The following is a 25089-nucleotide window of genomic DNA, read 5'->3' as shown; positions in this document are numbered from 1 at the left end:
AAGAAGATTTTCAAAGAAATAATGCATTTTCACTATATACTTATTTAGCCCCACCCTAGCACTAGAACCCCTGACCCTGGGGCCATAAATTTCACAATTTTGGTAGAGGACTCAATGCTGATTACAATCATGCAAACAGTTTAACTGCTTGATGTCCAGGAGTAAAGAAGAAGCTTTTTAAAGATTGCATTAATTTTATGGTTTTTGCCCCACCCCCCAGGCCCCAGGGGGGCAGGGACCATGAAATTCACAATTTTTGTTCCCCTTCACCCATAGATGCTTTGTACCAAATTTGGTTGAAATTGGTTCATTGGTTGCAGAGAAGAAGCTGAAAATGTTCAAATGTTAACGGACGACGCACGACGCACGACGACGGACGAAAACGGATAGCAATAGGTCACCTGAGTTTACTCAGGTGACCTAAAAATATGAATATTATAATGATACTTGGTGGAAGTTAAACTTGGTCAATAGGGCACAATTTATGTCATTTCCACCTGTCATGATAAGATGAATACAATGTATATCACAATGTGATGAGACTGGTCCTTCAGTGACAGTCCAATAATAAACCTATATTTTTTTCAACAAGGAACCCTGAAACAATTTTATACAGGAATGTAAAATTTTCAAGACAACAATAGTTTCGAAAAATACACAAAACCATTATTAATCTACCTTTTGCCATATATTAAATGGACCAAAATTTACGAACAATTCTCAAATGTCTCCATACCAAAACTTTATAAAATACATCTATAAATTAATGAATATCTGTTAAAGCTTATCACAGGAATAACTACAGGTATCAATCTTGGTATAATTATATTATCATTATGCAATTTATGGCACTTTAGTATTTAGGGTTTTATAACCAACAACAAAGGGTTTTGGAAAGGGTTTTGAAAATCTTTCAGGTTTTCTATTTTTCTTTTTTCCCCGAGAAATTTCCTCCCACACAAGAGAACTCCCAGCATGCATTATTCATCGTCGCCTTCTAACACCACATATTCACTGATTGTTGTTTTATCCCCTGATTGCTCAATTTCCTCTTCATACATGACCACCCTCATAGATTTCTTGTACTCATCTGGGACTTTGAACATTTTTCCGTGTGCAGGCACAATGTAGTCCGCTTTTTCAAGAACTTTTATTCGACCTTCTTGTTGAAGTTCTGGGTTTTGACTTACATCCTGCCAAAGACTCGGTTCATCTAAATCCTCGAAACACTCAAATAAATTACCTACAATCAAAAGATTTTTACATGGCAAGTCAGTACACATTATAAGACAGCAATTTTATAAAAGAAACAAGGTGCATTGCGTAAAAACACATTCAATATTATTACTTGTGTTTACTTAAGGCGTGGCATTCTTGACGCTACGTCATTAGCGTCTCTTAAATGGCGAATAGATTCTCCTTGGTTAAGAAATTAAAACATCAGCAACTTTAAATTGTTGTTGACAAAGATGACTTAATTAAGCCCTATCTCTTTGCCGTACGAAACACTATCATTGGATCCTTGAACACTCATTGCTAAATATGTAATGTTGAGAATACCACACCTTACTGAAAGTCCAAGGACAACAGAGAGAATTGTACCAAGTTGCAAACTGGATACAGACCATTGATGCAATTCCATTTTTTTTTTTTAAAAATGCTCTTTTTTATAATACAACATTTATTTTGTCAAAATTTGTGTTTCATTTAGTTCTTCCTTTTAATATTTACCTGTCACTGCCACGGTACCCAGTCCTGTGTTACTGACAATTACAGAGACATCTGACCCCGTGTGTCCAGGGGTGGGGATCACTTCTACATCATCATCTATCTCGTAAGGAATTCCCTAAAATCACCAAAAAATCAAACCATGTACATGTATTACATTGTATTTTGTAAGGTACCTCTGATGTATGTGAGAATTCAACCAAGTTAAAGTTTATCAACAGAAGATGCCATCCACTTTATTTTTTTTTAAATCACAATACTACAATTCTTAAAAAAAAAAGTTTCTGATGAGACTGTATATCTATTAGTACATGATGTATAAGCTTGAACTAAGTAATATAAACTTATTACTAAATAGTAAATATATAGTGCACTTAAAATTGTCTTCAACGTCTCTGGTTAAAATTAAGATGATTTTTTTTTGTTTCATTTGTTTAGAAAAATGCATTTTCTCTCAATCTCTCTATCAATACAATGGTGTATATATATACCTAAAATCACATTAAAAGAAATTACCGTCTTGAAATCATGCATTTGGTATTGGTCTCCAACACACACATCATAAGATAGGATGTGTACAGCATTAGAGAAGATACTCAGGTTCCCAACGCGGTCCGAATGGCCATGGGTGCACACACAATACTCAATCTTCTCAGGCGAAAGTCCATTCTTCTTAAGACCTACAAAACATTTCTCTTTTTAGTTTTCAAATAAAAACCATGCATTTCTAAACATGATCTTACATTAACTTCGTAAACAACAATTTTAACTTTATAGAGACATTAAGAGGCCCAAGGGCAACAAAATTCACCCAAGTCATCTTGGCCCTGCTTTAATTTCTATTTCAAGGTTTAAATTTTATTTATTCCCATGGAAATTTTCGACCCCTTATTATGACCCCAACCTAAATAATTCCTTATCTAACCCTCTGGCACTCTGATCACATAGAAAAAAGCTGGGTTCCATACTAGAAAATCAACTAAATCCCCTTCATCCACAAATGCATTTTGGAAGTTTGGAAGAAAGTGGTTCAAAATTTGATAGAAACTCTTTGATCATTCAAGCTCACTCGAGCCTATGGCTTAGCATTAAATGAGCTTACCTTATACATGTCTTCTTTATATAAAAAAAAAATTTCAAACTTATACTTAGAGGTCTTGCACAACTGACTCCATCCAAAGAATTAACCCATGCCTCAGGCCTAAGTCAACACTTCTGTTCATAGAAATCTAATTATAGCACTCTTAATATCAGCATATATATAATGAGCTAAAGAGCAAAGGAACACTAGACATACCATCCAAAATGAAGTCTTTATCCCAGGGGTTTCCAGTGTCCACAATAATATTTTTAGGACCCTTGATTAAACTTATAGCACTTGCCCTTTGTTGACCTACAAAATCAAAAAACAAATAGACAACATCTTGTATATCCATATATAGCGAATTCACAATATGCATGTTTTCCTTGAAGTGTTACTATCAAATATGTCTCATTGGAAGCGAATTTTTTAAAACATGTTATTTTGTCTTGTTTTTATTATGAATTGAATTTTATATACAAATGCTGAAAGAAAAAAAAGTCAGTTCAATTTATCAAATTTTGTAATATCTTTGAAAGTTCGTCACTTGGTCGAGATTTGATGGTTCCGTTGGTCAAAGTTTATATAATGGTTAATAACCAATTTTTGGTCACTTAATTGGTTAATGGAATGACCAATTTTTAGTCACTTAATTGGTAAACGGAATGACCAACTTTTGGTCACTTACTTGGTTGAAAATTTCCAACTTTTTATTTAAAAGGTTGACATCATACACATAATTTTGGTCATAAACAATGTTTCTTAAATAACACTTGTTAAAAGTTTATAACATTTTTGGACGATCAAAATGGTTCACTTATAAACACACAGAATGACTTACTATATTTTCAACGTTATTTGGTTAACAAAAAGGTGAAAGTCGGGTGAAATGTTACTCAAATCAAAATAATGGTTTCGCATAATATAGGTACCTATAACCGAAGTATACGGAGTCGTTTCCTAAAGTGACTTAGGTCACTTTTCCCTTACCAAAGAGGCTGTGTGCTACAGTGTCCCCAACAGCCGATGCACAATTATTAACGAGCTTTTATATAGCAAAAGTTGTTATGATGACCTAAGAGACAATCAGATCTTTTCACAATCCATACAAAAAATTAGCGGGTTTTAACCAACAAAATTACCTACTAAATTAATAACGTTATGGCGCCATTTAAAACCTACAAATACATCACTTTCTCATTAAATTATACATGTTAAATTAATAAAGTCATTAAATCATTATTGTCCATTTTTAAATCTGTTCATTGACAATTTTTGTGTTTATTTTATAATGTGATAAAGGAGTTAAAACAAAGTTGTATTTTTTTTTAAATTGTAATTCAATCATATGATGTTTTTTTTTTTCAATTGGGCTGTGTCACCGCCGCATTTCACCGAGTTCGTCTCATGGCACTAATATATACATGTATATTGATAAACACAGATTATCACCACCCATTGAAAAAACTGTATATTTATTGCGCACAAAATTTGAAGTAACTTTTTCCAAATTCTGGCCTCAATTGCAAAAAATGGAAGATTTCAAAAAATTAATCTCTCCTCTATCAAGTTCTCTCGTAGTTGACATCCGAACGAAGCATATTCAACCGAATTATCTTTGAAACCAAAATGGCAGTATAAATAAGCGAAATGTCCGATGATTGCAATATCAGGGCCAGGAGGACTATTAACAACAATTATGAGGAATGTTTTGTTGTGGAAAGAGTCAAAGAATATGTTATGGACACACGGTATATACATTTTGAGATTACAGCTTTAATAAACATGGAGAAAAAATCAAATATCTTTTTTTGTGCGCAATAAATATACAGTTTTTTCTGAGGTCAGCTCTCCGGTCTATAAATAATGTTTTTCGGAGAGCTACAGATCTGCAGCTATAAAGAGAATAAAGCACTGCAAGAACATAATATCAAGAATATGTTTTAACTATAAAGAAAAAAAATTATATGCTCTACTTGCATTTCATGTATAAAAATGACCTACAAAATATGTACAACACACCTAAAAAAATTCCTGTCGTTTAATTTTCGTTATTTTTATATATTTAGTACATGACTATATCTACTGCATGTATGCACATTTTGGACAAAATCGTTCGAGTGGTTTTTGGACAGGAAATTCCAAAAGTTATCCCCCTTTAGTTGTTTACAAGGAGAGAAAAATTTTAATCAACGAACTCCTTAAACCTTGTTTCAAAAAAGCCAGGTTTATAACTGTTTCATTTTATTCCTTTAACCATTTAACACAAAAACATAGTCATCTTTTTGATATACATATCATCAAAACAATTTTTAAAGGCCTTAAACTGAAAAACTATGAATTATCAAAGCCTTGAAAATTGTGTATTTTTCAAATTCAAAATTTTTTTGTGAAAAAACCTGTCCTTTAATTTTGGTAAAAAACTTTCTTTAGGTAGCTGGTGGTAAAAATAATCTTCATAATTTTTTGTATAATTTTTGTACGACCAGTTTTGAGTAAATAGCGGAAAATTACCACCTCCCCCTTTCTCAATAAATCACGTTCCCGCGCGTCTTTCAGACGGGGGTCGATCACTTTGCTATGAATCTACAAATATACATTTAAAAAAATCAATCTGGAATATTGTTTTTGCTTCAAAAATATATTAACTTACATATTTAAAAGTTCTCATATGTGAAACGTATTTAAATGTAGATTTTTAGGCAATTTTTGAATACCCCTAATACCCCCACCCCTTCCTTTTTTTGCGTCGCAGACCCTTAGCGTTTCACGAAACGTCGTTTGTACAGTGCACATACATGTAACTAGTAATTCGTCATTTGAATCCCGGAGGTATGAATTAGTTTTTAAATTCATGAATGCAGAATAAATATTGACTGCTCGTTTTATATGTATCAGGAAAAAATTACTGAATGATTTTAGTGTTTAACCCATGTGTATGTATACATGCGTTATGCATTCCATATCACATGAAACCTGGATACGAATTCAAGTTATGTTGAATATGTTGATTTTTATTAATTAAATTTATTTCTTTAATTTTATTCATCAACAAAAATGGTGTATGTTCAACTCTCTTGTGACATAAATGGAATAATTATAGTTTCTTTCATGTCATTATTTCAAACGAGACAGTATGTGGCCGTAGGGATACATCGACCATTTGCATACACCCCTTTATACGATATTGTACGCATTCTTTCAATGTCGTTACTTCTAAAGTTAAAAGGAAAATTCCGTATTCGTCCTCATTAACTTTAAAATATCAACCATTAAACTCTTCATCTATTCTAATTTATATCAAATCGCACATTGATATTTTTAAAAAAAGTCCTATAGGCTACGTTTTGTTTTGATTCGAAGAAATGCGAACCGACGTTGTTGACAAGAAAGTCAAACGATATGCTGCAATAGGATATTCATGATAATATTCAGATAATTTCAGTACTAGTAAACAATTCTTTTCAGTTCTATACTTACATTGTGTCTATAAGGTCTATAGTATTCAATTGAATTCTCGGATTTATCAGGTCTTGCTGTATTTGATTCTGTGTATACATGCGGAATACCGTGAAGAAAGGGAGGAAAACAAACATCTCCTATATTATTAGAGTTGTTCCTCTTTGATCAGTAAGGGTCTGAGAACAACATCGATTTTACATTGTAAAAAGTTTTTTTGTTTGTTAATTGTTGTTTTATTTAATTAAATAAGAAAAACAATATTTATATATTAATGCACAAATTATAATAAAGACCATTAATCGGAATGTTATATATAGCCAATTGTACATAAAGAGAATTTCGGCAATGTAAAATAAAATTTTCAGAATAAATGAAATGAATTAAACATTAAGGGATGGTATTTTATGTCTTGCTTTTTACGGAGTTTAATCGAGTTAATTAAAAATATATATACTTTTGGATTGAGTGTGGTACTCATATGATAATCACAGCCAAGCTCCATATCCCATTTTCCTTTTGTGATTGATATACATCGGGATCGTTTTACGTCATTTTGACGCTTTATTTTTGACGTTAAATTTGACGTAACGTCAAACGTTCAATTGAAATTGCAAGAGTTATCTCCCCCAGTGTGTTGTACGTCTTTAAATGACAAAAAAAAAATATTCAAAGAATAATAGAAATTAACATTTACATTATATAATTTTTTTTCCAATGTAAGCAAATTAATGGGATATGTGCTAGCAAGATAAATGGGTGACAAGGTTATAGGGGGTAACTAGGGCAAGCTGACTCTAGATGAACAGACTTGTACAAAGAAGTAGACTGCAGAGTGAACGGGCTTGATATGGTGATACCTTGTGCTTCATTCAGATCAAGTCAACACTGGCCGTGACTGGGCAAAAGCCAATATATATACACACCCAAGTGACAGTCTAAATGAATCACACATAATTGTGAAATTTTCTAAAAGTACTCTAATTCTACCCTAATTTAATTTTAAAATAATACATACCTTCGTCTTTGGGTTTGTTGTAGCCTTCTTTTATAACAACTACTTCATAAGACATGTTGTCTGTTCTTATTAAGGCCAGTCAGGAAATGAAAAAAAATAACAATTCTAACCAGAGCCAAATTTGATGCATATTTAATTCGTTTTCTTTTAATGAAATTTTAAATTAAATCATTGAGATAAATTTGGTTTCATGACATGACAAAAACACTCTGAACAAAAATGAAACTGAAACTAGTGAAAGTGGCCAAATCGTAAAATGATTTATGTAAATTTTCTAAAAAGTTTCTATCAAAACATTCATCATTTAAAATACTCACTAACTAGTGTTACTTGTATTATTCTTTCGGAATATCGGGTTTGGTGTGCCTCTGTCACTCCGTAGGGTTACCTATCGGTTTTACCGGGTCCGCTGGTGGAAGTTTCTGGAAAGCACTGTACACAAACAATCGAGAGGATTTTTCCTATAGGCCTAGGGGAAACAGTTTTTTTTTCGCTGAGAAAAACAGGAGAAACGAATACCAGAAGTGACAAATTAAACTCTAAGCCTAATACAAGAACATTTTTTCCAACATTTGTTTCATTACCATTGTACGACTGTAAGTCTGTATCATTCTGGTAACGGGACATTTCGTACATATTGACAAATCGCACCGAGATCATTCGCCCCAGGAACTTTCGCGCTATATATTTCGCACCCGACATGATCAAATCATATTTAAAATATGATTATGTTGACATCTATTAATTACGTGTAAAGTTTATAATGACTTTATCCAATTTAAAAATATATTATATATATTTTATTTTTAAAATGGTTTTTATTTAATAAAAATTAAAAAATAATTAAAATTATCCTCTTATAAATATTAATAATCTTTATTCAGTAATTATTAATTAATAAATCATAATTAAGAATTTGGGGCTACTGCTATAAATTAATTTAGGGCAAAACATGTCATCAATAAAGCCCCCCCCCCCCTTTAATTTTTGAATTTGAACAGTTGGTGCTAGGGCTTTTAAAATATTTCATGGATCTAAATATTTTGTGCCTCATTGAACAGTTGGTTCTAGCGCATTAAAATTTCATAAGTATATTCACCCAACCTAAACTATCATTGATGTCCCTGGCATACTTTACTAACTAGACAGTGATTCCTTACATTTCCATTTCCATTTGTGAAATTGTAAATTTAGATTATTTAGATTTAAAAACATAGACTGATAGTATTAAATTACATGAGGGCTCCCATGTCAATTTCAATAGTTCCCTTCCACTGACGTCGAACACTGAAAGACCGTCGCACAAGATTTACATGCATATTATGCCTCCTTAGCTCCTGATCTATCGCTTGGCGAAATATACAGGCCAGAACTTTCCAAAAGTTATCACAGATAAAACATATAGAAATGGAAATATATTTTTAACCTTGACATTGATTGGTTGCGTGCTATACACAAGTATACACCTTCCACCACCCATTTAGGCATTTTGAAACTCCTGACTCTGCCACTGAATAGGAAGGTCAATCAGATATACTGTATATACAGGGAAATTTTGCCCCCATTTTTTCAACCCTTTCGGCATCCTACCTTCATTTGGGTGAATTTAAAACAGGACGAATTATAAAAATACAGCATAAATTCTTTTAAAACATTACTATAATTTGGCGAATTTAAAATGGGGCAAAATTGTTTTCAAGTGTGAAAGGGCGAAAATAACATGGGGCAAAAATAACCCTGTATAGAGTATTGTCAATACATGTGAATAGTTCTCACCAATATGTATCAGCGTATAGGAGTTTAAATATATATAATATCTAATCTTATTTTTCAAGATAGAGCCAACTGCAAAGCACCTCTCTTTTGAGGGATAAAAAAAAGCCAATTTCTGCAGGTCAATACATTTTATATTTTAGACTCAGGATTATTACATCAAGAGTAATTTTCAAAAAAGTACAGTATTTATATCACCAATGCAATTCAACAAATAACATTATTCCTCTTTCTTTACCTATTCATTTCATGAATTCTGAGACTTGGAGAAAATACATCTATGCATCTGTTTCATGGCACCTTAATTAAGTAGGCATGAAGCAATACTATTCACACTATTAATGTACAAAACATATTGAAACAAAACATATAACAAGCAATTGAAACTGATAACCACAAATTTCACATATATATATATTAATTTACATGGTTTACATGTATATCGAATAAAAATTAATGGCATACCATGTATATTAGAAGTTATCTAGTTAATTGAGTTCAAAACAGTCCAATCCCAAATACATGTAACTTAATTAAGGGCTAGATATTAGTGTCAAGGGTAAATGGCAAATGTCAGTAGTGCATCTATATACACATGCCCTTTTTTTGACTTGCAGTCTGTTGCACATCTCTTAAAATTCTTACCATAACTCATTATTAATTTTTATATATTTGATAACATCACATTTTTTTCTGTTTTTCAATACATGTTACAGTATAAAATAACAGAAAATCCAAACCAGAAACATAACTGCAATACTTAAAAGTGAAAAAATTATCAGAACAAATGTATAAATTGAACAAGATGTGTTTGTGAAACACTGATGCCCCTGTATGGCAGCTAATAGTGATGGTTAAATTCTCAAATGCATGTCAAACTCCAAAGGGTTAAGGTCAAAAGAGTTGATACACAAAGGAAGGTCTTGTTACAAGGAATACACTTGTGAAATATGAAAACCCTATTTCTAACTGTTCAAAAATTATGACCAAGGTTAAAGTTTTTAAAAAGTGGGTCAAAAGTATTTATACCAGCTGAAAGGTCTTGTCACAATGAATACACATTAGGATGAAATTCATCCTAATGTGTATTCATTGTGACAATTGAAAGCCCTAGCTCCTACATGTACTGTTCAAAAGTTATGGCCAAGGTTAAAGTGTGGTATTTTTTGTAAAAGTAGGTCAAACTCTGAGGTCAAGGTCAAGAGGTCATATTTGGTGGCATGGAAAGGTCTTGTCACAAGGAATATACCTGTGAAGTATGAAAGCCATAGCCCCACCCATTTAACACTTATGGGCTAGGTCAAAGTTGACAACAGACTGATAGACAAAAAGACAGACAGGACAAAAACAATATACCCCCGGGATCTTTCGATCCCGGGGCATAAAAATAGCACTATTAATGCATATGAACTATGAACATTCCTTTCACAGGGGATGTTTGGTAAAAATGAACAAATAGAAGGCAATCTAAATCAAAATCAAAATGCAAATGAAAGACAAGTGAGGTCAAGGTCACAGGAAAATCAAAGGTCAAAAGTTTTTGATCCAGTTTAATATCTCTCACTAATTTGTATCAGCATATGAAGTTTGATTACACTATCTTGAATGACGTCCTTAAAATTGAGCTAAAAACTAATTTAAGAAAACTGAGGTCGAAGTAAGGTCATGCAACATGTGCAAGGTTAAAAAAAAATGTTGATGCAGTTGAAAAGCATACATCAGTATGTATCAGCCTATGAAATTCAATTACACTTCTTGAATGGTGTCTTTAAAACTGAGCTGAGGTAAGGTCAAAAAATGTTGATGCGATTTAATAGTGTTCATCAGTATGTATCACCATATGAAGTTTGATAACACTTTCTTGAATGGTGTCTTAAAAATTGAGCTAAACACTAATTTAAGAAAACTGAGGTCAAGGCAAACTCTATATGCCCCACATCGTCGGAATCCCACAGGTGATCTCCTCTTTACTTATCACCCTAGTTGAAATATTGCCGTAAAATATGCTAATTTGTTGTTTTTAGTGAACCAATCAGAAAATTGGAACTCTTCAATTTTGAAAAATACGTTCATTACTTTGCTATTTATGGTAAATATTTCGACGTTCGTTTAAACGTGCGAAGTTTGATTTAGAACAATGAAAGTCAATTCGTACAGGTCACTGACATTAATATCCGTCAGATATATATAGGAGTACCTCTTTCTAGATGCAAAATGCGCCGATGAGTGGGTTTATCAGCTGTGTTAACTACGGAATGAGTTTTTTCATGTTTTTGGCAATGCTGAACATGCATACGTAACATGAACTGTAATTCGTTATTTAGCATCGCGACTCTGTGAAGCAGCAAAGCAAATGACCCACGCACATTTAATTACATACGACGATTTTTCGGCGAGTTCGCCCACGGGGGATAAGTAAAGACAAGATCACCCATGGGTTTCCGACGATGTATGCCCCAATGTCCCAGCTATTTTCATTTCAAGGCATGAATAAGAGCTTGAGATTATCCTAAATAAATGATAAAAATTAATAGGAACAACTGTCAAGCACAGATTTTCTTGCATATTTTTTTTCTCAATTATGTCACCAAATATATGCTACATTTACCTGTACAAATCAAAGGAAACAGCTATATGTGAAATTCAACAAGGCATACAGATTGCTGAAAATCAATTTCAATCGTAAGTAATTGAGTGCAGCAGTGCATTGTAATATTAAATACACATGACAATGATGTATTCATCAATGATGCAAGGGACTAATAAGCTAGACATTAACACATTTGACAATACACATATAAACTGGTCTACTAGATCTATAGTGTTCAAGTTGAAGAATAATCTGGTGTAAGCTGACAAGGAAATATTTGGGTTTTCTAAGGGAATGTTTCAATACCACATCACTATGGTATATAACAGTATAATGGAAGAACTTTTAAATGATATTGAAAACATTTTTGAACACTGTACACAAGTTTTGCTAATAAACCTCACAATGTACCACATATACACCTCAACGTAATAATACAGTATGTAAATATTTCATTTAACAGTACTCAGTAACATATTGTCTAGATCAACAACCCTTATGATGATATTTACCATTCACTTTGATAGATGACATTTTTTTCAAGATGAATCAGACAGACAGACACAGCCAGATTCATAATGTAATCACAAAACTACTGTAACAGTGTATATGCATTATCAAATGAAGTACAGGGTTGTGGCCAGACATTAAGAAAATTTTAAGAAAACTTCCTAGTTGCATAAGATCTATTTTTAGATCACACATGGCCTTTCACTGAATTTCAAGAATCCTCCTCCACCACGGTATATTCACAGACTGCTGATATTTGATCGCCCGACTGGCTGATTTCCTCCTCGTACATTACAACCCTCATGGACGACCTCTTGTACTCATCGGGAACCTTAAACATTTTACCATGTCCAGGAACAATATAATCTGCCCTTCCCAGCACGTCTATCCTGCCCTCTTGTTGAAGGTCTGGATTTTCACTATTGTCCTGCCATAAACTGGGTTCTTCCAAGTCCTCCAGGCATTCAAATAAATCACCTACAATTAATACATCAATCTAATTAAAATTAGATGTTAGATCTGCTCGCATACTCGCTACACTAACATCTAACAACATCCAATAGAGGGTCATGTCAGAGGGAAATTCTATCAACCAATCAAATCATCTCCTGCAAAACCATCATTGTATATTTGCTGAAGCAAATAAGTCCAGAGTTGTTCCGAATTTGACCTCTGACGTGACCCTCTATGGGATGTTGTTAGATGTTAGTGTAGCGAGTATGCAAGCGAATCTAACATCTAATTTTAATTAGATTGTCAATAAATATGTTAATAATTTTTTGTAACAGTTCAACAGTAATTCGATTATTGTCTTATTGAGGGACCAACTTAAGTTTTATTATTCCTCAAAGATAACTGACAATCTATAAGAAAAACAATCCTAAACCTTATTTAAGAGACAGACAGACAAGGTTCATCAGTATATTATATATTAAAACACACTTCCATTTAATAAATACATAAATATGTAATAATATGTAAACATTATGCAAATCTTTCACCTTTTTGGGATCATTAATGTATATGATCTTTCCAAAGTCTGTAGACTAGACTGTGAATGGATAGGTATATAAAGATGGTTCACTTACCTGTCACTGCCACGGTACCCAGACCTGTGTTACTGACGATGACCGAAATGTCAGACCCCGTGTGTCCAGGGGTGGGGACTACTTCAACATCATCATCTATCTCATAAGGAATTCCCTAAAACCACCAAAAAAATCAGTTAACTTCAATTTATCTGCCATTTTCTGCTGCACCATGCCAAACCCTTTTTAATTCATTAGATAAGTAATGGGCAGAAATTTGCATTAAAAAGGTATTTTTTAATTTTAATCTTTCCAATAATCGAGCACTTTTAGTATACCAAAAATCAATTGATTTTTCACTATAGTTGAAAAATGGAACAACACTACTGTTGTTAACACAATTCATCATAACCATCTGGGGCCATGAAATGAACAAACTTAAATCTACACACCATGACACTGTCAAAAAGCTTTAATGTATTAAGTAGTTCTTTTCTGGCCTTGTGGTTTTTGATCGAGATTTTAAATTTTAAAATTTCTTAATTATCTCCCCGTGGAAGAGGATGCATCCACATCAAAATGATTAAACATTTCTTAGCTGTTCTTAAGGAAAGATTTTCCACAATATTTTCCTAATATGTATTCTTGTGTAAAATTTTAATCCCCCATTGTGACCCCACCCTACCCCAAAGGGTCATGATTTTAACAAGAGGCCCATGGGCCACATCGCTCAACTGAGTAATATGTTCATGCTGTTCTTTACCAGATTCCCCTCCCCCTAATACCTATTGTGACTCGATCTACAATACCCCCAGGGGTCTTGATTTGGATCATTAAGAGTCTACAATACCTAAGGATGCTTCCACGCAAGTTCCATTTTTTTATGGCCCAGTGGAGCTTCAGATGAAGATTTTAAAAGATTTTTCCTAAATATTTCAATGTAAAATTTGGATTCCCTATTGCGGCCCGGCCCTATACCCGGGGGTCATGATTTAAACAATTTAGAATCTACACTACCCCAGGATGCTTCCACATTAGTTTCAGTTTTTCTGGCCCAGTGTTTCTTCAGAGGAAGATTTTTAAAGATTTTTCCTATATACAGGTGACTCTCTATCTTTCAAAGTTCAAGGGACCACAAGAAAAGTTTGAGAGATCGAAGGGTTAGAGAGATAGAAAGTAAATAAAATCCGGAATTTTCAGTTCCGATCATCGACCTTCTACTCTTATAGATACCGGAAGTTTATGTAGATAAATTCATTGCATCGTATTTTACAGGTAATTTACTTGATATCACAAACAATGATCGTATTTCGAATAAATAAAACGAATTCCTAAGTCTTCAATATTTATTTGTTCTTATTTCATGATTACATGAAACCCGAATAGCAATTGTCGGTTTGGCTATTCCGCGGCTTGATCGGGTCCTTCACCCTTGTTCACCCGATTTTTCTTAATCGGTATTCAGTCCTCGAGAAAGGAATTTCTTGTGCAAAATTGCCATGCTGGGCTTATCTAGACTCTAATAAAAGTTCATCATCTAGGGGAACTTATTAAAACGAACGTCTATAAATTATTTTCTTAAAAATTATGGTGTCGGTTTCAAGTCAAAATAAGTTGTGAATTCGTTTACAATTTACCAATAATAACCAATTAATTGTATAAACACACGAAAGACCCACAGATGTAATGTCATCTATATAAACACCCAATTAAGACCTCCATGCCAGCCCCAGGTGTTCAGTGTTTTCCAGGTTAGTCCAGGCTGCATCAATTTTATGCTTGATTGGCGTGTATACCATGTATACACGCACAATCAAAACTTCGAGAGGTAGAGAGTAAAATTCAACGAAATTGTATAACAGGACCCAGGTTTTGGTTCGAGAGATAGAGAACTTCGAGAGATAGAAGTTCGAGAGATCAGGAGTAAATTTGCTTAGTTGTATAGAGGAAAAAAACGGGACCGGAGGTTCACTTCGAGAGATCGAGAACTTTGAGAGATCGGAGTTCGAGCCATCGAGCGTCACCTGTATTTCAATGTAAAATTTGGATTCCCTATTGCAGCCCTGGGTCATGGTTTGAAGAATTTAGAGTCTACACTACTCCAGGATGCTTCTACATAAGTTTCAGCTTTTCTGGCCCAGTGGTTCTTGGGAAGAAGATTTTTTAATGAACCCACCCTATTTTTGTCTTTTATAGATTATCTCCCCTTGTGCGGAGACTTGACCCTTCATTCTAACAGTTTAAATTCCCCTTTATCCAAAAATGTTTTGTACCAAGTTTGGTAAAAATTGGCTCAGTGGTTCTTGAGAAGAAGTTGAAAATGTGAAAAGTTCACAGAAGGACAGACAGCTAGACAAACAGATGGATGGACGGACAGATGGATGGACACAATGTGATCAGAAAAGCTCACTTGAATTTCAACTCAGGTGAGCTAAAAAAAATTGTAAAGAAGGATTATATAGGTTTCATCTTTTTTAACCTTTTGGTTCTTGAGAAAAAGATTTCTGAAAGCTACCACCAAATTTTCTCACTATTTCTGAATTATCTCCCCTTGAAAGAAGGCATGGACCTTCATTTGAACAATCTTAAATCATGTTGACCCAAGGATGCTTTGTGACAAGTTTGGTTGAAATTGGTACATTGATTTTGGAGAATTCTTAAACAGTAAAATGTGAAAAGTTAACAGACAGAGAGATGAACAGACTAAAAACAAAATGAGATTAGAAAAGCTCATTTGAGCTTTCAGCTCAGTTAATTAAGCTTAAAATGCGTCATAACATATATCTGGCAATTAAAAAAAATTCTTAAATTCTTAAATCACAATCAAGACATTACTGTTTTAAAATCATGCATCTGGTACTGGTCTCCCACACACACATCATAGGAGAGAATGTGTACAGCATTGGAAAAGATGCTCAGATTCCCAACATGATCAGAATGGCCATGGGTACACACACAGTAGTTGATTTTTTCGGGAGAGAGTCCATTCTTCTGTAGACCTACAAGACAGTAATTTTATTTTTTAAATTTCACTCTCAATTGAATATTTCTATACTGTAAATGTTAAATGTCTTTTTATAAATGAATGCCCTTTGATACAAATGCCTATCACTTCCCCAGTATCCATTCAGGCCTGTGGCAGGACTTTTCTAAATTTATAATGTTTTTTTTACCCTCTTACCTTGAAGTTTAACATATTTTTCAAAAACATTACTTCAAAGATTGGCCATAACTTTTGAAAGAGAAAAGGTAGGGCTTTCATATTACACAAGTGAATTACCTGTGACAAGACCTTTAGACCAAATATATCATGGTTTTAACCCAATAACCTTGACCTTGAAATTTGACCTACTTTTTAGAAACTTTATCCTTGGTCATAACTTTTGATTGAGAAGAGATATAGGGCTGCCATATTTCACATGTGTATTACCTGTGACCTTTTTTAATATCTATGATTTTTTTTTTGCTGCGTGACCTTGATCTTGAAGTTTGACCTATTTTTACAAATGTTTTCTTTCCTTATATCTTTTTACAAAGATGAGATTGTCCTTAACAGGATGTTTCTGTGCATGCTATTATTTTAACCCCTTGACCTTCATGTTTGACCTAATTTTTCAAATTTTTTAACTTTGGTGAGACATATGATAAGGCATACACATAACTTATAAGACTCAATATATCATAAATAATGGCATCCCATCCACTAAGACACTGAAAGCGGGGGACCACATGAAATAATTGCTTGTTTCAGCTGCACATGAAACCATGCATTATGTTTTTCAGACATACCATCCAGAATGTGGTCTCTGTCCCAAGGATTACCAGTATCCACAATAATATTCTTAGGGCCCTTGATCAAGCTAATACTCCCACATGCTCTTTGCTGGCCTAAAAGAGAAAAAGTCACTTATGGTCCATACTGGTTTCCATACTTTTTAACATTTGATCTATCTGCAGCTGCTCAGTGCAAAGAATTAAAAATAAAAAATCACAAATCCATTTTTCTAGGATTAATTAAATTATATTATATTAGTTCAGTTGGAGAAGACTCACGTAAAAAGACAAACGATTACAAATCTTGAAATAAATAAAGCACATGCAAACAGCAGCTGCATGGTGTTGAAGACAAGTTTATTAAAGTGCGACATACCTTGGCCCTCCGCTTTGCTGTAGCCTTCCTTCAAAACAATGACTTCGTATGACATGGTGTCTTTTCCGGAAAAATCTGTTGAGGAACAATCATACGCTGAGCAAAAATTTTTATAAATAAAAAAATAAAATTTGTAAACATGGCGGGATCGACTAATCGCCGCTGCAGAAAAGAAAACATTGAACCCGGAAATGTCGCGTCCTTTTAAAATTGAACAGTTTAATTAAATTTTGTTTAATAATCACACATTTTAAAATTTAAGCTGATCTTTGATCTAATTCACAATATAAAAATCTTACTGTCGCTCACAAACTCGGGCAATACCCTCAGATTTTCCCTGTAGGCCGTTTCTGTATTATCGGATTAGATGATCTGGAAACTTCTCGAAAAAAAAAAGAAGTGTTCTGTGTTAAACTCAGTAATTTAAGATAGATTTAGAATAGCAGCGCAGAAAAAAGTCCCTTTTGAAGAATATTGTGAAAAAAATAAGAAGTTTGGAAAAGGAAAATAAAAATTAACAGAAATTACGAAGATCGGCACATGGAAAACAGAATATGAACAGTAAAACCCGCATACTCCGATACCCGTGCAGTCGGTTCTGCTGTGAATTCCGACTTTCATTTTTTGTCCCTCGTTTTCGTCAAAGCGAAGGGACATTAAATCTCATTCGCCTGTCCGTCTTCACTTTGTAAGTCTGTCCGTCTGTCATTTTAATCTTGGTAATAATTTTGACCGAGAAGGTATATATTAACCCCCCCCCCCAACCCCCAATATGCAGGACGAGCACGGAGCAAGCGTTTTATTTTTTATTTCACATAAAAATAAAATGCAATGGTAAAGTTGAACATGCATGTGTACTTTTTGTATTATTTCCCATATTGGTACAATTAAATAACCCTACATTTCATCATATCTAGTTTGTGTTGCACGAATATGTATGTATACTATAAACTTTAAGGAAACAACGGTAATGGATAGCTTAATTTGTCCTTTTACCAAATAAAGTTTTGAATGAATGATCGGTGTCCCTAGCCCTGACCCCCGGTCATTATTCCGTGGAAGTCAGAATCCGTTTTTACACCGTATTCACATCAGTGCAGCCATTATATTTACTTATAAGTTAATAAATTTTGCAAATAAACCCCGAAACGGGTGCATTAGGGGTCTTACTTTCTCCTCGAACAATACGCTTTAATTATGCAAGACGATGTCCGTAAACTATATTAGATTTCACTCGGACAGTGAGTATCGTACGATTAAGCTCTGTACTGACAAATTTTAATGAAACTGACAACAAGCAATCGTTTATTTATTTCAAAAAATGTCATCACTGAATTAATCAATCAAAACTTGATTTAAATGATATAAGAGAAATCAGTTGTAATAACCGATTAAAAAGCGAATGTTCAAATTATTTTAGTCATTCGAATTCACCGATCTCAATATTGACGGAAGCTTCTAGAACATCAAATAGCATCGTAAATAATGGTAGGGATATTTTTACATGTAAAAAGATCAGCTGATAAAGGAGCACAATTATTGCCGATTGGAATTCCAACAGTTTGTTGGAAAAATTGCTCTCCGAGGACTACAATATATGGTGTCAATTAGGCACTCCGGAATTCTTTAAATATCAAAAATTTCAATCGATAACTCGTATGCAGTGGCGGATTTAAGGGGGGGGGGCACCTTAAATTTGTCAAAATTAACGTAAATCACAGTTTCGTCTATAAAATGTAAATATATATACCTGGTAGACCTCATTTTTACCCTACAAAATCTGTAGAATCCAGGAGCTTCCGGGAGCTTCGCCCCCTGGACCCCCATCAGGGCTTTGCCCTGGACCCACTGGGGGCCTCAAGGCGGCCCCCCAGACCCCTTGCCTACTTTTGGCGCCCCTCTAACTTCAATTCCTGGATCCGCGCCTGGTATGTACAATGAGAATGATTTTTGACGAAGTAATTTTGCTCATGTCCAAATATACAAGATGTAAAAACTGAACTAAGGTATTGAAGAAGTTATGCTATGAAATCAAGCATTCTAGGTTATAATTTATCGCAAGAATTTTTTTTGAAGTGTAGAAAAGTCGTAATTAAGCTTAGATGTTATAGCTATAGACTTTAAAAGAGTTGATTTAAAGTTTCTATGTAAAAGTTCTTCAAAGATTTTGAGGACGTAGCGTGCCTCAAATATATGTGTAGGCACTAGAAAATGAAGCCGAAGGCTACACTGAAGCGCGAAGCGCCGAAAGGGGGTAGGTACGGGAGGGGGTGGTTGGGGGACCTCCCTCGAGAAAATTTTGAAAAATAGACGCAAAAATTAGCACTTTTGAACAGGCGCGTAGCATCGTTTTTGAAAGTGGGGGCCATCCAGAAAAAAAAATTTTTTTACTTACCTGAAAAAGTTGACAAGCAAAAAAAAAAAAAGTTGCCCAAGTCGAAAATCCTATTTCGTGGGTGGGGGGGGGGGGGGGGGGGTTGGGGGGGGTTGGGGTGGTGGTTAAACTTTTTCCTCAGTGTCAACTACTTTCAGTACCAATTCTAATACTACATTTTCGGTACATCACTTAATGTGGGGGGGGGGGGGGAGCAACCAGGCTTTCTATTAACATTTCCTATAGTATAGGTAAGGTTGGGAAAAAAGTGGGGGGCAGCCCCCCCCCCCCCTGGCCCCCCTGTTGCTACGCCCCTGTTGAAAGGTAACCGTACGGTAAAAAAATTGGGTCTTTAAACAAAATGCGTATGCTTGTTATAATTATTTTGGGAATTTCGCCCTTTAAACAGTCAGATCTAGTAATTTTTTTAAACCAAACTCTTATAGATTCCAAAGATATATGTCAGCAAGGTGTACTTTATGTAACAAAGCTTTAAAGTCATCATTTAAAATATACAAAGATATAAAATCAACAGATCCACCCATTAAAACTTTACTTCATCTATTTGATCACATGATCAAGCCAATAGCTACCTATGGATCCGAAATATGGGGTGTATTGTCATCATCAATGCAAAGAAAAGAAAAATGTTTATTTGATATATTTAAAGATTGGGAGATTGAAAATCTTCATATGAAATTTTGCAAATTTATCATAGGGTCTGGGAAAAGAAGTACCAATATTGCAGTTCTCTCTGAACTGGGTAGACAACCAATATTTTATTCTATTATTATAGCAATTATATCTTACTGGCACAGACTGGAAAACATGCCTGAAAACTCTTTGTTATACAGTGCATACAAAGAAAGCATTATCTTGGACAGTTGTAATGTAAATAGTTGGTTTTCAAATGTAACATATTTCTGTAACAGAATGGGCATAGATTTGTCAAGATGTAAATCAATGAAACTAATAACTTTAAAGAAACATTTGAAAAAAATTATTAGAGAAGATTTCCTTCAATATTGGTTTAAACAAAGAGATGATGGTTGTCTATCGGGTAAACTTACAACATATTTCTATATAAAAAGAAGTTTTGAAATTGAAAAATATTTATTATTAAAAAATTTTGAACAAAGAAAAATTATATGCAAATTTAGAGTGAGTTCACATAACCTCAGAATAGAAAGTGGAAGGTACGAAAAAAAACTAAACTCTGCTGGAGAGCAAACCACCCTTGCAAGAAATGAAAGAATTTGTAGAATGTGCGACATGAACTGTGTGGAAGATGAGATACACTCACTGATTGAATGTCCATTATATAAGCATGATAGAGATGACTTTTTTAATATTATTGCTAAAAGTAATAAAAATTTCTATACTTTAACAAATAAAGAAAAATTTTCTATATATTCGATCAATGCATACTATCTTTGCAAGATATATAACTGTATTCAGCGGCAGCTCACACATATTGGTCCGACCAAAATAATTCCATCATGATAAGTAGATACAACATTATTGTTCATGATAAGAGTAAAGTTGTGTATGTCATACGTTAAAGAAATCAAAAATAACGTCAAAATATCATTAGAAAGTCACTTTCCCCCCGAAATGCAAATAAAAAATATCAATATTCCTACGCTCGCTCCCTCCTCAGCCTTTTTTTTTTTTTACGTGTTTGATAACAGAGAATAATTATTAGGTCATTCTTCGATTCATATCTTTTCACCAATGAATTGATAATACTATATCAACAATTGTATTAAGTACATGTTTATCATGTTTATAGTCCGTTAATTATCATACAATTTGTTCTTAAAGAAAAAATTAATCATTCTGTGTGTGTATTATTAAATGACGGAATTTTCAATCCCTGGCCTGCTCGTGTGTACACTTTGTAAACTGTAGGGTATGTGTGGCAAAACGAGAACTGCATGGGTTGGAGATTCGGGTTCGTGTTGAAGTTCAGCATACCATTATATATAGAACTTGAATAATGTAAGTAATTTCTGCGACAAATATATTAGTATATTTCAGTTATTTTCAAAACAAAAAAGGTTTTCCATGTTTTCAGTTTAGAATTTTCCGACCCGGTCCTGATTTTCCCAACCCGGCCATTTTAAACACAAGTTGTTGCAGATGCAAATGTTAGAACAAACTATATAAAGTTCAACAGGGATTGTATAATTTTTATTAATCAGAATTCGTATTTATATGATCTAATTAAGAAAAGAAAAGTTTTGTCTGACACCGTAACTTCTCGGCAAAACAAAACGTGTTTCTCCGAGCTCGCTGGATGCGTGTGACAGCTCCATTGCACGTGTGTAGACCAAGGCTACAGGTACATGTAGGCCTATGTGTACTGTTTGTTAGGAGACTGGGTGACCGTAATGCTATGGAATCACGATATTTACAACAGTTCCATAATTAGACAGTGCAGTTTTTTTTATTAACGTCATGATAAACACTGTTAAACATATTAAATCTAACAGTCGAATATCTTTGGATATGGGGTAACCCATATCTATTCTTGTTATGGATTATGTCTAATGAAGATGACATGTTGCTTATCAAGCTGGGTAATTTTTTAATCAATATCTTTAAAATAAGAAATAGCAAATTATGCAATGTTAAACAAAGAAACAAATAAATACAAAAGAGTAATATATAGAAATACTTTAAACAAACTTTTATTTACAGTATCTTGATTATGTATGTTGTAATCCCCAACTGCTGTAACACCATTTATCTTTTGTTAGTTACTGCTATCAATTTTGAATTTCTGCTTGTATGTTTTTTTTTTCCTTATTACTTGTATGCCCTGATGGGCCCCAAATTGGTATTAATAAATCTTATCTTATCTTATCTTATCTTATGTCACCTCAATATACATATAGCAGTTGAAAAAAAATTCTAAGCAGGTTATCTTTCAGTGGAGACCCCCCCCCCCTAGCTCCCCGTGATTTGAATATTTGGAAACGATGATACATATATAGGCAAATATTTGAATAAATATTTTTAAAAAATGCATGGGGGTATTTAAGTAATATGTTGTCATTGTTTTGTAGAAACAGATAAATTTTATACAGAGAGAGAGAGAGAGAGAGAGAGAGAGAGAGAGAGAGAGAGAGAGAGAGAGATTTGGTCGATTCCGTCGTAGCCCCTCACTCTCCCTATATGCATAAACTTGTGTCAAACAAATTTTAAAGTTTTAATTATGTAATATACTAGCTAGTATCAGGAACGCTGCTGAGCGAACGGGAAAATGGAAAGAACGTTTTAAGGGTTTGAAACTGCATGTAAGTTTGATACTAAATTTCGGTTTAATTTGAACAACACATTACACTACAGTAACGTGGTTAATTGGGATTAAAACAGCAAAAGGTTTCTACTTTGTTGTGAGAAACTCGATTTTCTTAATTCGTCAAAGATTGCAGGAATGTCCCATGGCATCTTTGTATGGGGTACTCAGTTTGACTGCTAACGCCACTAAAAGAAACAAGACTGCAAATTATGTTTTACAGCTATAAAATATATATGTACTGAGTATTTTTCTATATATTCGATCAATGCATACTATCTTTGCAAGATATATAACTGTATTCAGCGGCAGCTCACACATATTGGTCCGACCAAAATAATTCCATCATGATAAGTAGATACAACATTATTGTTCATGATAAGAGTAAAGTTGTGTATGTCATACGTTAAAGAAATCAAAAATAACGTCAAAATATCATTAGAAAGTCACTTTCCCCCCGAAATGCAAATAAAAAATATCAATATTCCTACGCTCGCTCCCTCCTCAGCCTTTTTTTTTTTTACGTGTTTGATAACAGAGAATAATTATTAGGTCATTCTTCGATTCATATCTTTTCACCAATGAATTGATAATACTATATCAACAATTGTATTAAGTACATGTTTATCATGTTTATAGTCCGTTAATTATCATACAATTTGTTCTTAAAGAAAAAATTAATCATTCTGTGTGTGTATTATTAAATGACGGAATTTTCAATCCCTGGCCTGCTCGTGTGTACACTTTGTAAACTGTAGGGTATGTGTGGCAAAACGAGAACTGCATGGGTTGGAGATTCGGGTTCGTGTTGAAGTTCAGCATACCATTATATATAGAACTTGAATAATGTAAGTAATTTCTGCGACAAATATATTAGTATATTTCAGTTATTTTCAAAACAAAAAAGGTTTTCCATGTTTTCAGTTTAGAATTTTCCGACCCGGTCCTGATTTTCCCAACCCGGCCATTTTAAACACAAGTTGTTGCAGATGCAAATGTTAGAACAAACTATATAAAGTTCAACAGGGATTGTATAATTTTTATTAATCAGAATTCGTATTTATATGATCTAATTAAGAAAAGAAAAGTTTTATCTGACACCGTAACTTCTCGGCAAAACAAAACGTGTTTCTCCGAGCTCGCTGGATGCGTGTGACAGCTCCATTGCACGTGTGTAGACCAAGGCTACAGGTACATGTAGGCCTATGTGTACTGTTTGTTAGGAGACTGGGTGACCGTAATGCTATGGAATCACGATATTTACAACAGTTCCATAATTAGACAGTGCAGTTTTTTTTTATTAACGTCATGATAAACACTGTTAAACATATTAAATCTAACAGTCGAATATCTTTGGATATGGGGTAACCCATATCTATTCTTGTTATTTTTTTTTTTGATTTATTGTTGACAAATTAATTTATCACATTAATTTTATTTTAAAAAAAACATGACCATATATTTTGCCCAAAATTATGTGTAGGCATTTGCCTTTTTGCCTTAATGGACGCTACGCCACTGAATTATTTGAATTTAGCATGTTATAATTAAAAAAAAAAATAATTTTATATACGCTGTCGTAGGATTGAAATCAACGAGGGGCGAATTGATACAATACCTGATTTTGCTAAACAGTCAAAAAGGATATATTCTCCGAATTACTTAAATATTTACCTATTGAAGAATTTATTTTAAAAAATTCCATGGATAGTTTGAAATATGCGTAAATATTTTTTTCCATAAATATTCAGTGGGTTCTTTCTCACATTTATTTATAAAATCATTTAATAATGATAATTTATATCTGAGGCATTGATAATTCCGTAATACATGCATATTTGATGTATTCCCTTTAGACAGGATTATTGTTGAAATGATTTATGTCAACTACTTATTGTATAATTGTTTTGCTATTCATTGGCTTATCTTTTCCTTATTATTGTAACAATTTCATACTTGTCTGTTATGGGCTCTAAATTAGAAATAAAATGTTCTGTTCTGTTCTGTTCGTAATTCCACAAAAATATCTCTGAAGATATAAAAATCAACAGACGTAAGCATTCATCAAAGACAG

The 25089-nt window shown here is 33.6% G+C and overlaps 2 protein-coding genes across 2 annotated transcripts; both read right to left on the bottom strand.

Moving 5' to 3' along the window:
• Positions 1–415: 415 nt before the first annotated feature.
• On the bottom strand, positions 416–7824 carry LOC134234152 (metallo-beta-lactamase domain-containing protein 1-like). The gene is made up of 6 exons (XM_062716213.1): positions 7604–7824; positions 7287–7351; positions 3026–3121; positions 2245–2408; positions 1732–1846; positions 416–1243 (listed from the first exon to the last, which is right to left on the bottom strand). The coding sequence occupies exons 2-6, from the start codon at positions 7339–7341 to the stop codon at positions 981–983; spliced, it is 693 nt and encodes a 230-aa protein (XP_062572197.1). The 5' UTR covers positions 7342–7351; positions 7604–7824; the 3' UTR covers positions 416–980.
• A 4431-nt stretch (positions 7825–12255) lies between these two features.
• LOC134234151 (metallo-beta-lactamase domain-containing protein 1-like) lies at positions 12256–17628 on the bottom strand. The gene is made up of 5 exons (XM_062716212.1): positions 17338–17628; positions 16977–17075; positions 16023–16186; positions 13248–13362; positions 12256–12636 (listed from the first exon to the last, which is right to left on the bottom strand). Exons 1-5 carry the CDS (start codon positions 17390–17392, stop codon positions 12371–12373), a joined length of 699 nt encoding a protein of 232 aa, XP_062572196.1. The 5' UTR covers positions 17393–17628; the 3' UTR covers positions 12256–12370.
• Between the last annotated feature and the right edge of the window lie 7461 nt (positions 17629–25089).

This window comes from Saccostrea cucullata, unplaced genomic scaffold (genome assembly GCF_032062105.1).
Source record: "Saccostrea cucullata isolate Sc308-1 unplaced genomic scaffold, CSIRO_AGI_Scuc_v1 ctg237, whole genome shotgun sequence".
Classification (NCBI taxonomy): domain Eukaryota; kingdom Metazoa; phylum Mollusca; class Bivalvia; order Ostreida; family Ostreidae; genus Saccostrea; species Saccostrea cuccullata.
Note: the sequence above shows the minus strand (reverse complement) of the source record. Positions and strands in the feature narration are given on the sequence as shown.

Excerpts from the sequence above, each read along its gene's own strand:
- LOC134234151 (XM_062716212.1), bottom strand. The coding sequence starts at position 17,392 with ATGTCATACGAAGTCATTGTTTTGAAGGAAGGCTACAGCAAAGCGGAG. Across the intron at positions 16,187-16,976 it reads CAGAGACCACATTCTGGATG|GTCTACAGAAGAATGGACTC; the intron begins GTATGTCTGAAA and ends ACTGTCTTGTAG. Across the intron at positions 13,363-16,022 it reads AGATGCATGATTTTAAAACA|GGAATTCCTTATGAGATAGA; the intron begins GTAATGTCTTGA and ends TGGTGGTTTTAG.
- LOC134234152 (XM_062716213.1), bottom strand. The coding sequence starts at position 7,341 with ATGTCTTATGAAGTAGTTGTTATAAAAGAAGGCTACAACAAACCCAAA. Across the intron at positions 2,409-3,025 it reads TAAAGACTTCATTTTGGATG|GTCTTAAGAAGAATGGACTT; the intron begins GTATGTCTAGTG and ends AATGTTTTGTAG. Across the intron at positions 1,244-1,731 it reads GGGTACCGTGGCAGTGACAG|GTAATTTATTTGAGTGTTTC; the intron begins GTAAATATTAAA and ends TTTTGATTGTAG.